General features: G+C 41.8%; 1 protein-coding gene and 1 long non-coding RNA gene across 2 annotated transcripts in view; one reads left to right on the top strand and one right to left on the bottom strand.

The window, feature by feature from the left end:
• Nucleotides 1–15058, bottom strand: part of LOC141774982 (uncharacterized) — a 1018885-nt gene that overhangs the window by 897851 nt on the left and 105976 nt on the right. The gene's annotated exons all lie outside the window — the stretch shown is intronic.
• The window catches only part of gfra3 (GDNF family receptor alpha 3), a 47413-nt gene continuing 40990 nt past the window's right edge, over nt 8636–15058 (top strand). The window contains exon 1 of the mRNA XM_074647831.1: nt 8636–9141. Coding sequence (XP_074503932.1) covers nt 9102–9141 — 40 coding nt within the window. The 5' untranslated portion in view covers nt 8636–9101. The remainder of the gene's footprint in view (nt 9142–15058) is intronic.

Consider the following 15058-nt stretch of genomic DNA (forward strand, 5'->3'; position numbering starts at 1 on the left):
ATATGACTAATCTAAAAAGTTTAAGTTTTTTTACGTAATGAATGGTTAATGGAGCTTGATTGATTGTTACATTCTTTTCTTTTTAAAATGATGAACTTTTTCTGTCCTCATTGTAATTTTTTTTTTCTATTTAAAGGGACTGTTTGTAACTTCTTACACGTATAAATCAATCCGGGTCGGTGTCCCATGCGCGCTCCCGTGTGGCTACGCTGTTCAGACTGGGACTCCAACACAAACTACACGGAAGCACCAAAACCGCAAAGTTATATATAGTGAAGCCCGTCTTGCAAAACAGTGTTGGTCGCGGTCGGAGGACGCGGAGGAGACCGTAGCTTTGGTCTCCAGGACCAGAGTCTCTGGTGTTCTCTGCTCCTCTGCCTGCTTGCCTTCACTCACAGCTCGCTCCACCTCACGTGCATGCACGCACACTCCACACTGCAGAAGAGTTAGTTTAGCTCTGAGAATATCTAGTAAATGTACAGTGGATGTTTGTGCAGAAATAACTGCTGCAGCTCCTCCAGACCAACAGAGGTTTCCCGTGTCTTGTGAAGTGACGGGGCTCCGCAACGAGTAACGTTATCGTCACCGACCGCGTGCCGATGTCTTCCCTGTTTCCTCCGGCCGCGGTCGGGAGGCTGAAGCAGGAAAAGCCAACACTAGGACCAGCATTGATTCATTGAGAGACCTCCGTCTGGTCAGCTAACATTACTGCCAAGCAGGTGAAATATAGAGTGATATTGTGGTTTTAGCTGATGTGTTTCACCTCACTGTTTTGACGGATGCTCGCTCACATTCACGTAGCGCGTGCACACGGGCAAGCACGAGCAACAGGACACTGACTTCCGTTGACTTAACGGCCATAGGTGTCGCTGTTACAACCAATTTCTGATTCTTACAAACAGTCCCTTTAATATCTCTTTTAAGTTACATTCAGAATCACATACCTGTGAGTTTTGCTGCATGCATCAGTGATCCAAAAGTAGAAACTGTTACTGAAGCGGCTGCTTTGGCAGATGACTGTGTTAACTCACAGACACTGCTGCGTTTGATTCCTTCATTCAGGCCTAAGTGCTGCCATTTTCAGATGAGAGTGACACAGGGTGTACTGGTTCAGGGCCAAGTGTTTCAGTGTTCCAATTGAGGGCATCACGCTAATTTTGGGAATCGGCATGGCAGGAGGGTTTGGCGTTTGGGCTGATGTTCCGCCACCGCCGTCCTGTGGTTTCCTCTGTCCCACTGGTGAGGAAGCAACCTGATGAAAATTAACTGCACTTCCCAGGGGTTTTCACGGCATGTGTGGTTCCAGGACGCGTGCAAATTTTTATTCCGTGTCTCGTTCTGAAAATTCAAAGTGTGACGCATCAGAGTTGTCAGTTTCGCAGGGAGACCTGAAGAGTAAACGGCTAGCTGATCCTTCTCTGATGAGGGGTTTGTTCTAGCAGGTGCTTCCCAGGGAGGAGGTGAATAATAGTTCTCTGGGTTATTTTTATGCACAATGCGCTGCTGGTTAGAAAACGGGTGCCTCACAGTGAGAGACCCCATTATTCAAACTGTGCTGCCAATTCAGGGAGTCTGTGTTGAAGTTAGCTCATGATGGATCTGGACTCTGAGGTGTCAGGAAGACCTATGACCAGGTCTTCCGGCACTTCTTTTGGACGTGTATGAAAATGGATGTTGCTGCGTATATTAAAACCTGTCACACACGTCAGCTCACTGGGAAACCTAACCAGAATATAACGCCTGCGCCTTTGTTCCCTATTCCTGCCGTCTGTCAGCCTTTTGAACAACTTATAATTGATCTTGTTAACTCATTCTAGGCCTGGCGCAGTGTACCTTCTCACAATGATGTGTCAAACTACCCATTATCCGGCTGCGTATCCATTGTGCACGATGCGCAAGTCTGTGGTGCGCGCTCTTTCCTAGTTCATCTCTTTTTGATATTGCAAAAATCATTCAATCTCTTTTTCTAGTTTCTATAACTTTCCAAAATGAATGATATGACATTCACGCCTGCTTCACGCTGTGATTGGCTGGATATGTGGAGGTGAGAAAGGAGACAGGGTTTGAACTTCTCTTTCCATCTCTCTTTTTACAATTTTTACACAACTTTTTCTGTCACTTTTCTCGTGAACAAGAGAGCGCTATACACCATGAATGTCTTACATAATAACAATAATAACCATGAAACGATATAATGGCTCAATGATTGCCACTATTAGGTTTACCCAGTAGTGTTAGGATGGAATTTGGAACCTTAGAGTATCCCTGTTGTCTTCTGCTATAATAAAAATGTCTCTTAAAGACACATTTTTTAGACTTAAATTGTTGTACTTCTGTTGCTTGCTGGTAATTGCATTTGTTAATATAATATAATGACTACTATTTCAGAGAGCTTTTCAATGACTATTCATCAGCAGTGTCATTTGCAGGAGGTTTATTGAAGGACCTCACACAAGTTAAATTTACTCAGGGATATTTTTTTACCAGCCAAAGTAGAGCTCACCGGCTTGCTAGGCGGCTAAACACAAATAACATTTGTTGAGGACAGCAACATCATCACCATTTATAAATATGGACAAATCCATTAAAATAATTGCATTAAAATGATTGCAGATGATTGCATCCTTCGTGTCAGTGGTATCTTTGTTACACTGTTGGTATTAGCCGAGCAACACTTTGTACATGCAAAGGTTGTTGTTTCAGAGACAACGAAGGCCATTAGCATGAGGTAACCGTGGCACATTTACACTGATTATGTTGATTGGATTTCAGCAGAAACTTCAGCTAAAGACGAGCAGCTTACTGTGGGTCAGGAAACTTAACTTGAAATTAAATTTAGAATTATATCCACTTTTACTTACGCCAAGGAGTGTAAGCACGACTAAATTCACCCAACCAAGGACATTTTCACCAAGGTTTTTCACACACTCTAATAAAATAATAATGTAAATTTATAATATTTATAATATGTATAATATTATAAATATTATTTATATATATTTATAATAAAATAAATACAAAAACAGAGGATGGTTGGCTAAATTCATCTAGCCTTGTAGATATATGTGGGCTATAGACCTTACAGCCAGTTTGGCAGTAGACCTCCATAGTGGAGCCAGATGTGGTCATTCATGGTGCCACTGCACTCACAATCCTCTATTGTGATGTCACAGTGGCGGTTATTTGTTGTGATGTCACAGTGGTGTTCAACATATGTCTCCTCCCTGGAGAGAGGAGGCTCTCCGCTGATTAGCAGAGCAGCTTGTTGCCCAACAGGGCATGAGGTTGAATGACCTCTGGGGGTGAACAGAGAGCTATGTAATTTGCTTGATGGGACAAGGTTGCAACACTTTTGTGTGTGTGTGTGAGTATTTTTGTGTGTGTGTGCGTGTGTGTGTGTGTGTGTGTGTTCGCATGTCATCATTCAAATGGACTCGCTGATTACAGTTTGCGATTCGTAAGTAGAGCTGTTAATATATGAACAAAAGCATCCTGCCCGTCATTGTCTCTGTGCCCTCCCGGTTGAGAGCGGTGCTCATGATTCTGTGCGAAACAAAACCAGATAGTTTGGTTGAAATTCTAATTCTATTATCTTGTTGCTCCTGTTGTCACTGAGGCTAATCTGTGACACTCAGGCATTAGCATTTTGCAAATGCATCGCCCAATAAAACTGTGTGCCATCTCCACTGCTTCCATCTCCAATTATAGAAATTGCATGTGAGTAAATTTAAGCACATGATGGCAGACTGTGTGTATATGTGTGAGTGTTGTGCACTTTGCCTGTATATGTGTTACTGCTATTTATGGTTGGCCGGCCATAAAAAGTGTCTCCTCCAGCTCCTCTCGCCCCCATTAATACAATCATCCAGTCCAGCAATGCACCTAACGGCCCACACCACACCACAGCACTGTGGGCGAGGAGCACGGCCGCAGCGCTCTGCTCCACATCCAGACAACATTCACACTACCCAGCGCTGAAACCGCTGGAGAGCGATAGGCACAAATCAAAAGACACATGCATGTCTTAAAATGTGATCAAATTTGGGAATAAAATTATAAATACACACAAATCAATTTCAAGACTGATCCTCCATAATGGATTGTTTCATTGGCTCATGTTACCACAGTCTTGGAAAGTGAGGAACGAGCGTAGGGATACTCAGTTGGTTGCAATGTGCAACCACACCACTAGATGCCACCAAAACCTACACACTGTACTTTTAAGCACAGAGTTGTAGTCAGGATGTGGTTAGCCTCACTTAGCATAAAGACTGGAAGCAGAGGGAGCGAGACCTGAGAGCTCAATGCACTGCAAATAAAAAAAACAACAAATGCAAATAGACACAACACAAGCAAATGAAGATACAACACAGGAAAACATTAATTTTACAACACGTGCAGCGTCACGACATTCTCACTCCCAATTTGTCGAATACCGCCGCTTGGTCAGTGTTCCTCGGCATCAGACGCACGGGTACCCCTATTGCGTTACTTTTGGACTTGCTTGTTACCTGCATATAGTGTCCTTTCAAAATAAACTTCTGTTTTCACAGGAAGTTAGGTTTAGGCAACACAACCACTGAGTTTAGAAACATTTAAGAAACGGTCGTGATTGATGTTAACTTTACTGACTAACGAATCACGTGACTACCGAGTGACTAGCTACTCATGGCACTAGTGTCTCAATTAACTCACGGGACTAATGATACTAATGAATCACGAGACTTACGACTTTTTCTTTTAGTTTCATACCGGCCACGAGCACTGGTCTCCCGGTTGAAAGTCCTGTGTTTGTTTGACCCACCCGCCCTGAGCGGACTCTCGCGCTCTTACGTCACTTGTTCTTACTGTCAAATAACGTTGCGGGTGGGTTTACATTGGATTTAGTTGAAAGCCTGGCATACAGTTGCTAAAAGGTGCTTCTATGCGTCAGTATCCGATGCTGAGGGGCACTTACCAAATGGCGTTATTTGACGTGTTGGAAGTGAGAATGGGTTGGCGGCCTTTAGAAATGTTTTAGGGTCACCGTAGAAACAGCCTGTCTACTAAAGCTGACTTATTAATACAATGTATCTTGTTTTTTTAGCCATTTATTAAAAGTGATGTGAAATAACAATGTTGATGAACAAAGAGGCTTTTTCACGGCCGTTGGCATGTGATACCGCTGCACAAGGCACCCTTTAGCGCCTGTATGAGACGCACTGGGTATTCCATTAACTACTGTATAATATAAACCCATTAGCGGCAACAGTAAACATTGAGAGAAAGTGCACCGTGAAGTAATTTAAAGAGCATAAAGACACACCAACAAACCAACAAACGCCGGTGAAAACAACCTCCTTCCTAGGCCTTCAGCTTTGGCGGAGGTAATTATAAAGAACAAAATATATTACTTCAATTAAAATGACTAGGAGTCTGCAGCAGATCCTAATCTTTTATAAGTGGAGGAACTTCACAAGAGACAGACACATGAATTGTTTTTACTATGATTCATGTAGAGACATTTTCATACTGCAGGCAGTTGGAGTGTCATTCTTTTGTTATTCTGTTGTGGTCTTATGTGCAAATGAAATGAAAGTACGCTACAGTGGTTTAACAGGTGGAGCCCCTGCAGCCCTCTAAATGACCCCACTACTCCACTGCTATAGACAGACAAAATAACTCTGGAGGCTACATGATGGGAAAATTGTAATATTGCATAATCCTCCCAAATTTGTTTCCTTTTATTGTTTCCATCCCATTGTCACCTGAGGCCACTGAAATTGCTACACTGGTCCTCATATTACTGTATGTGTATTCAGTGTATATTTCTACGATACTCCTTTGAGGAATAATAATATGTCTGCACTCACTAAAAAATGGGGGACAGAATCTGTTGAATACTAAACTAAATCACATTATGGTCGACACAATACATTGAAACATGATTATGTTGCACAGAGATAAAGTGAGGCTTAACATAATAGCCAGAAAGTTATTTGATTGTATTGTAAGCAGCCCGGTCTCATTCCCAGGGGTTCAAATACCCACATTAAGTCACAATCCTCTGCGTCTACTGAAGCACAAGGCACATTTTATCATCTGTATGAGACGCACCAGGCTTTCAACTACTCCAATGTAAACCCATCTGCGTCAGTATTAGACGCTCAGAGCAACTGAGCAGGTGACGTAGTATAAAGAGTCAGCGTAGGGTGGAGGTTGGTGTGATGGATGGGTCAAGTAAACACAGGACTTTCACCCAAGAGACCGCTGTTGTGACGTCAACGTTGACTTATTTTAAGATACATAAGTAATGTAACGTACATAAGTGCGTTACTTGAATTACATCAACCTCCGTAGGATACGTAACTGAAGTTACTTAACAAATATTCTTATTTTAACCCAAACCACAATCTTTTACTAAACCTAACCAAGTAGTTTTGTTGCCTGAACCTAAGTGACACCAAGGGATCTGACCAAACGTCCGTATGTGATGAGTCGGAAATGAGAACGGGTTGTTGTAATTCAGTGAATTATGTTTCAACTGAAGGATGTGTGGCAGAAGAAGACAGAATAAATGTATTACGGTAGGATGACCCGTCGTCTAAAGCCGCTACTGCAGAAGGAAGGCATTGCAATAACAGAGAAAATCCGCATACATCCTTTGGGTACACCAGGTCTTTTCATCGATGATGGATGTCGCATCACTTCATCAATATATTCACTTTCTTTTAGCTCTGTTTTGGTCTCCACCAACTCTTTTGAAAAATATGTCTCTTTAGCTGCTAAATGCTCCACTATGTTCACCAGCTAGTCTCTAACTGTGTCTGTCTGCTGCTGAGCAGGTAGTGAACAGTGGGTTTATCAGAGCACTTTCACCGTAAACAGCTGCCTGCTCTTGGAGATGAGGTGTATGAGAGCCATGAGTGTGAACCAAAACAATAGGCTGAAAGACGCTAAAGCACTCTGAGCAGAGGGGAACTGTAGAGTCGGGTGATAATTCACTGTGAGTTCATCACTACGAGTGACACCTTTCACATTACATGTAGTCATTCGATCAACTGTTAATATAAAACAATATATTGATCATAGTGTAGCTTTAAGGGTATAAAGGAATGAAAATAAAACAATGTATAGACTGATGAAAAAAGAATCCCTCTCAATCATCCCTGATGCCCCACGAGCAATGTGTGGTGGTGTCTGTATGTACAGAGACCCTGCAGCCTTATGCCTGCATTTTCTCTTTTCTTCTTATTCTGTTGTGTTGTTGTGTCTCTGGGCTTCAGCAATGTTTTATTTCTTTGATTCACTGCTTTCTTCGCCGCTCCTTCTCTTCATTCACTCTATAGCTCGCTCCACCATCGCTGCTCTCTCTCTCTCGGGCCAACTTTGAATGCTGTGTGTTTATACCTTTAAATGAGAAGATTCAATTATGTCGGAGTGAAGTGATTAACACAAGTAAAGTTTGCTTAATTAAATGACAATTTATTAAGATTATAGTCATTGAAACAACACTACTTCACCACTACTAATGACCACAACTCAGTTGTGTATTGTAAAACTAACATGTCCAGCTGCCGTCTATGAGAGCCGGCTGTCAATCACTTGCGAACTCCGATCAAACGGTCAAACTAGGCAGCGCTGATCAAATATGAATCAATATTCTGTTACTGTAATGCCTATTTCTCTCCTCAAATGTTTTCAGAATCATCTTGTAGTGCACGGTTTAGCTGTAAAATGATAAAGTTTGTGATGCCGTTGCCATTGTGAAATCTGGTGAAGGAACGCCAAACTACCGGTCACATGACCGGAGCACAGCCAATAGGAAAGCTCTCTCTATGAAATGACCTGTGATTGGCCAAAGTCTCCTGTCACAGGCTAGATTTTTTAAAGCCTGAAAACAGAGACATGAGGAGGTGCAGAAGTCTAGTTTTCTCTCAGAACACTTGAATTACAATATGCTGAAAGGTTATTATGGAATTTTTACGCAATGATGCCAAAAATATACTGCCTACTGCCACTTTAAATCATTTTATACAGTTATGTTTATAGACTCTCTCTCCACCTTGCCACACTTATATTTTTAGTGCAACTAATTTGCCACAAAAGAGACAAATCGCACAGTGAACAAAGATAAAAATTACTGTCAGCATTGTTATTTATATTTTTTTCAAATGTCCTATAGATATCGCAATAATGTAGTTATCATGAATTCTTTTGGCCATGATAATTGTGTAGTGAAAATCTGATATTGTGGCAGCCCTGTAGTCCAAACCATTTAACATGCTGATCCAATAAACTACTGGAAGGTAGTTGAGGCAAATATATTTAATCTTTGAGTTAATGGCAACAAACAAAACTATTTTATTATTAAGAGTGAGAATATTTTGTGTTCTTGTGTGCAGACTTCAAAAAGCCACTTGGATTGCATCAAATGCAAAGTCTTTTGGGGGTTACAGGAATGTAAAAAAAAAAAAAAATTAAACTTAAAATATCAGACTACTTTCAATGACCTCAGTCTAGGCCTTTATCCATCCCTTACTGTTCCTAAAGGTGGTGGTGATGACGCTGATGGTGATGGTGATGATGGTGATCTGAGGAGGAGGAGGAGGAGGAGGAGGAAGGATATCACCAGTTAATAACCTCAGCCTCCTCTGAGTCTGTCAGCATCATGATCTCAGAATGTACCGGGACCCCCTCACGAGCGGAGCCGCGTCGTGATGACTGTCCGCGGGCACAGCTGCAGCCCGGTGGTGACGCTTGACATTTCCTCCATCCAGTAGTAGTTGATTTCGGTGCGGAGCTGGAAGACCTTGGCACTAAAACACATCCCCACTCAGGAGGAGGCTGCCTCTGTGGCGCGTATACTTTGGCTCCACGACACTCTGCTTTCCTCCGAGGCTTCTCCGTCCTTCTTTCCTTCTGGGGATTTTGAAACTTGAGCGACTTTTCTACCGTCGCAGGCAAAAGAACAAAGGACGGATAGTGTCGGTGCGGTGAATGTAGCTGGGCGGCAGGCTGGGTGTCTGTCTGCGGGGCGCACAGCGGTGCTGCTGGACCACAACGCACCACCAAGACCCACATCCACGGTTTACCCCCCAGAGTCCAGAACCACGGCAAACATGCTGCTCCTCGGGATTGTGCTCACACTTTTCTTCTCAGGTAAGGTTTGACTATTTACTATGAAAAAGGGAGAAACTGTTTAATCTGAGTCACAAAGATCAGTCTTTGTCTCCATGGTCATTGACGCGCAAGTTGGATAGAGATGATGATGATGGAGAGTGGAGAGTCACACTTCATTTTTATTGCCTCAAAAGTGGAGAGAAATGTTACATAGACTATATATTTTGTTATCTACTTCCATGAGTCCGAGGTGCGTATTTGTGGCTCGTTTAACGCTCTTGGAGACACGGTGGGGTTGGATGGATGGACAGAAGTGTGTGTGTGTTTTTCCTCCAAACTTTTCAGCGAGTAAAAAAAAAAACGTTTCATATGGCTGTTACTGATTTATTTAAATCCTCAAGTATAATTTTTTTTCTCAATAATTCAGTTTTTGGCTGTGCACTTTACTATTTTTTTGTCATCCAAAGCGCCACTAGGCTACGCCCTTCCAGCTCCAAGAACGCACCGAAACTTTACAAACGATGACTTGAGACATGCTGACTGAGAGACTGGCTCAAATCCTGTTTGACTTATTGACTTATAGAAGCTCGAAGAATTACTCTGATTTGTTTTCAAATACATGCATTTTACATACAGTATATAGCCTACAGTGTTTTACAGTGAGATTGTTTTAAAATCTTGTTTCTAGTTTTCATTTTCCCATTTGCTTAGGCATAACAAGTACTATATATATATATATATATATATATAGACAGGGCTAAAGCAACAGAGTTCAATCCGCCATAGACCATGGTGAAGTCCTGAATGTAGCACCTCAGTCAGGTTTAATGATTAAGATGTTGGACCACTTTATTTCAGGTGTATTTCAGCAGCTTGTCTTGGCATGACATTCACTAATTTTAGGGGGCTATAGTTTGTGTGTGTGTGTGTGTGTACAAAAACAAAGTGGCAATGAAGGTATTTTTAAGATATGTATTTTTCCCATTGCGCCCTTACAGTTTATACACCCTTACAGATCTCCAGAGATGTTTCTAGAACATTTCTATCAAGTTTATTTATATCTATTTACAGTAAATGTTCTAAATATAACCAGTAGACCTTGTTTTGGATCGACCTTTATCAAATGTTTCTCTTGTTTTGCATTGATTGTTTTTTTAATGAAGACCCTGATAGGTTATATGATCTCCAGAAGACACTTCAATTCTTCCTTCATGTATACAAATTTTATATATATAATTTTAATTTTTCTATTTTTTATTTACACGTTTATTTGACAGGGTTCACGTATGATAAACAAAAATTTCAATACTTGGAATCTGATGCATTATACAGAGATATAGCTCAAAGCTAATTTTCAGTCTCCGGACTTTTTTTAGTTTTTTTAAAACATGGTTTTGTATTGACCTTTTTGCTGCTTGTAGCTGATCACTTTGTAATTAATGAACTCGCTGTTGGGTGTGAGCGTGGTACTGTCCTGATGGTGATCTTGTTCAGTTTGTTCCTTTGTCTCTTTGTGGGTGTTGTAAAGGGTTAGTGTGTTCAGGAGGCTGTGTGTGGCCACTAACAGCTTCTAAATGAAAAGAGAAGGGACAGAAAAAGGGTTTGTTTACAGCACCATAAACTTACTCTTGTTCTCTGACGTTGGGAGTGATCAGTGCTGAGCAGAAGGGAAACAAACAGCTAAACACTTGTTTCTTGGAGTAACAAGGGTCAGAACATAAGTCTGAAGGGCCCAGGTCAGTGGGCCAGAACCCTTTCTCGTCACCTGCAATAAAGACCTTGTGAATCCTTCTCAAAGGCCTTAAGACGAGATAACAGCAGTGCATTCTACACATTGTTGGTAGAAACGGGTTTGTTAGAGACACAAAACTGATTTAATCTTTAATCAATGTCCAGGTTAAAATGTGGCAGTACATGGGGAGAGATTTGTAAATGCATAAAACAAAATTTGGTGCTCCGTTCAAAGTTTGGTCTTTCTCTTTTTTTATGAGCGCTTCTTGCTGACAGTGCTTCACCAACAGGGCACGCCCATGTCGGCCTGCTGTTATGTTTTATCTTTTTTTTTTTAAGACAGTCATTACTAAAAAGGTGGAGTCTAACACGATGAGAATTTGTTTCAGTTTCAGTTGCATTTCGTAGGCCTCTGCCAAAACTGCCTTTGCTCACTCTCAGATGTCTTCTTTAATTACCTAATGTACTCATTGTTTATTTATTTATTTGTATTTATGAAGATCCATACATAATATGAATAATTGTTTATCAGTCCTTCACTTTGTTTTGGGTGGGGGTGGGGGGACGGGGGTGTCTTATTATCTCCGTCAGGAGATTATGATGCATGTGGCCGTGTGTGTGCGTGCATCTGTCTGTCCACGGCTAATCTTCCATACTGCTGGATTATACTGTATGAAAACATATGTTATTCACAACACGGAGCCGGTGCAGACAGCTGCATAGATTCAAATTAGTTTTACGTGAGACATGCGAATGATACGCTTGGTGTCTAGGCGGGGGGTGGCGGGGGGCTGTTGTGGTTTGTATTCATTCAATCAAACATTAGAGCAGTGGTCGTTGCAGACACACCTGGCGGTTTGCAGTAGTTTTGGTTTAGTTTGCAATTGTCCTTTTACCACTTGGAGTGGCAGAGATTTTAAGTTTTAACCATCTATCCATGGCTTAAACTACATTAAGCACTCTCATGGTGTTAAAACTGACTCAGGTTGGTGAGATTGAGGCGTGTCTTGACAGTCGGTCTAATATAGTCGGTAGGTTGTTGTGACGGATATACTAAAGACATCAATGTCAAAGCGTATTAAGTGTGTTTATTTTCCTCCTAAACACACATATGGATACATATTATCAAATGATTATTTCTACACAATTGTTCCTATTAGCTGAGTTACTCCACAGCCCCTGAGGTATCACTCCTGGTAACAGCAGATGTAGCTTTCGGGTTAGAAATCAGTGGATTATTATATCACTGCTGTAGCAGGACTAATGAAATTCCCCCACAGTGGCTTTATGTGAGCCTGGTCTGTACTGCAGCACGGCCCCGCTGTGTTCATTAGCCGTGTTAATGATCGTCCAGCTTGTAGTGACACTGTAATGTTGAGTGACAGGCTCATATACCTCCCTGTCTCTCTGCCTCAGGTTTACCCACCCTCCCCCCTTCTCTCTCTCTCTCTCTCTCTCTCTCTCTCTCTCAAGGCTTTCAGGTCGTGTCTGATTTTCCTTTTTTTTTCAATCTCAATCTAAATTCCCCCTCGGATTCAGCGGCGCATCAGAATAAATTGTTCAAGTCGTTCAATGAGGAAGTGCAGTCAACCGACGCCGTTGTGCAAACACATTTGGAGCGGCGGTGGTTGACATCTTATCGGTGCGCAGGCAGGTGTGCATGTTTGTGTGTATTTTTAGGGGTGGGAGGTGCGTGACGGGGCTTATTCTACCTAGACGCCACTAGTGGGTTTTTGAAGACCTAAACTGATACTGATCCTTTGGAGTGAAGCTGCCCACAGGGGATATTTAACTACTCCCTTAGATCATAACCCTTTAACATACAGTTGTGCCCTTTTGGTTCCCCTTAAAAGCCTTGAACACCAATCTCAATCAGCTTCCTACTCAGACGGATCGGGTCCTACGTAAAGAAACAGGAACAGGTTTGGTTCTTTAAATTTAGAGACTTCAAAACTGCACCCACACATGAAGCAGATTAGCTGAGTTTTTTTAGTGTTCATTTTTTTATCCTCTAACTTTAAATTTGATTGTTGCTTATTTATTCATGACTATTTAATGTTTCTAACATTGATTTCAAACTAACTTTGTGAAGCTTCAAGGGTTATCAAAAGCGTCCTATTCCACACTGTCTCACATACAAATAGAATTATGTATCAGATGGTTCATTTAAACTCTATGATCTTTACATTGGCTGAACTATTCACACCTAAGGAATGGCTACACCGTTCCATGTAGATGTCTTGAGCATCATTTCATACACATTTTCCCCAAATTCAGCTTTATATATTTGGTATCTTTGGAACATTTTAATGTGACAGATTTCCTGTGATCAGTGTAATAATAATGATATTAACATGTACCCTTTAAATTTGTTTTCTAGTGATTTAGTGTTACACTTCTTGGGGTTCGTGGTCTTGCTAGACACACACACACACAAAAACAATGGTTAAACCAACCTGTCAACCATTAGTCCTTAGCATGGGGAAAGCTCCAAAATATGATGTATCCTACATTATCAATAATGCAACCAACTTTCACTTTACCTTTCGTGTGTGGTGAATGCTCACTTTTCAACATCTCCAGTTTGTAAGACAGGTTTTCTGTTACATTTACAGTCTGTGAGACCAAACCGAGATAACCCTGATGACATCACCAGGACGTCATCAGGGTTATCTTCTTTAGGTCTGGTAACACCAGAAAGTGGCACGGCAAAATGAATCTGCAATTTCATGAAATATTGGATTGTGGAAGCTTGGCAACGTAGTGATCACTGGCTGAGCTAATTGGTGAACAAATGTCACAGCTGACGAGCTACCTGCTAACACGCTAGTCAGGTGGACTAACTCTAATCAGTCACAACAGCTGTTTTCTCTGTTCTGTCCAGCTTACTCCACCCTGGCCTTTAGTTCACTACACCATTCCATTCAATAAAACATGATTGAAGAAGGAAAATAGAGTTCTCCACAGTTGGACAGCTTGATACCTCAGCTCCGTCACCAACTGTACAATAAGTTCAAACAGTTTATTCAGAAGTAGCATCGACTCCGGTCTCAGAACTGTCTGCAGCCCATTGCTCTTTGGTGTTTATACTCTGACAGAGGAGGTTAGATAAAAGTGAACGGTGCAACACAGCTAATAAGCTACGATAGCTTGCTCCTTTCGGGACTCTCCGGCTCTCCATTCTCTCAAAGGTCAGCACTGTCGAGACAGCTTGCTCTTGGTCAATCGGCGCAGGGCAAAGTTCACTGAAGTCGATGCAAAACATTTGCGTGGATCCACTAATCTGTGTACTACAGTGGTGATTCCTTTGGAATTATTTAATTTGCCGCAAAATGTCCCACTTTTAAATGCTGGTGTGACCAGCGTCTTTAGACCTGATAAAAGCTCCTCCAGAGCCACAGAAGATGTTTTTTTTAGAAGTGATACATTTATACATATATAATATTGGTCTAACTTTAGAAATTACCTCATCTAAACACACCACATCCATTTATAGCACCTAAAACACACACAGGTGACAGGTGTTTGAAAGTGTAGCCTATCTCACCGTGCTATTACTGATGATTCCACAACACTGCATTGGGTGTGTGCTTTGAACAACAGGAGTGCCTCCAGTCGAGAGAGAGAGAGAGAGAGAGAGAGAGAGAGAGAGAGAGAGAGAGAGAGAGAGAGAGAGAGAGAGAGAGAGAGAGAGAGAGAGAGAGAGAGAATGTCTTATCTGTATTGATCTCCAGTGACAGACGATGACGTCTATGAAGAGCAATGAGGCCAGAGAAATGAGCATCATAAACCTGCTTTGATGATAAATGTAAAAAGCTGCTCGGAATAGGAGAGGTGATCATCCCGGGTCAGAGGAGAGAGGGAGGGAGGGAGGGAGAGAGAGAGAGAGGGAGAGAGATGAAGAGGATTAGAAGTGTGTGAGGTGAATGAACTTGGTGAAAGAAGTGAGGAAATTCATCTTCCTTCTTCTGTCGCATTTAATGAAAAATGAGCAACTCACCTGGTTTCATCTGATCTGGTTGCGGAGGTGTGTGTGTGTGTGTGGTGTGCATATGGAAGTGTGTGTTCTTCTCAAAGGGAATAGTCTATCCAAGGGGGTAGTTTGGAGGTCTTCTGTGTATTTTGTTGATAACTGGGATTTGGAACTCAAACACAGGAGCGGCAGATGGTGTGTTGGCTTCTGCTTCCTTGGCTGTGTGTGTGTGTGTGTGTGTGTGTGTGTGTG

This window comes from Sebastes fasciatus, chromosome 10 (assembly GCF_043250625.1).
Source record: "Sebastes fasciatus isolate fSebFas1 chromosome 10, fSebFas1.pri, whole genome shotgun sequence".
NCBI classification, from domain to species: domain Eukaryota; kingdom Metazoa; phylum Chordata; class Actinopteri; order Perciformes; family Sebastidae; genus Sebastes; species Sebastes fasciatus.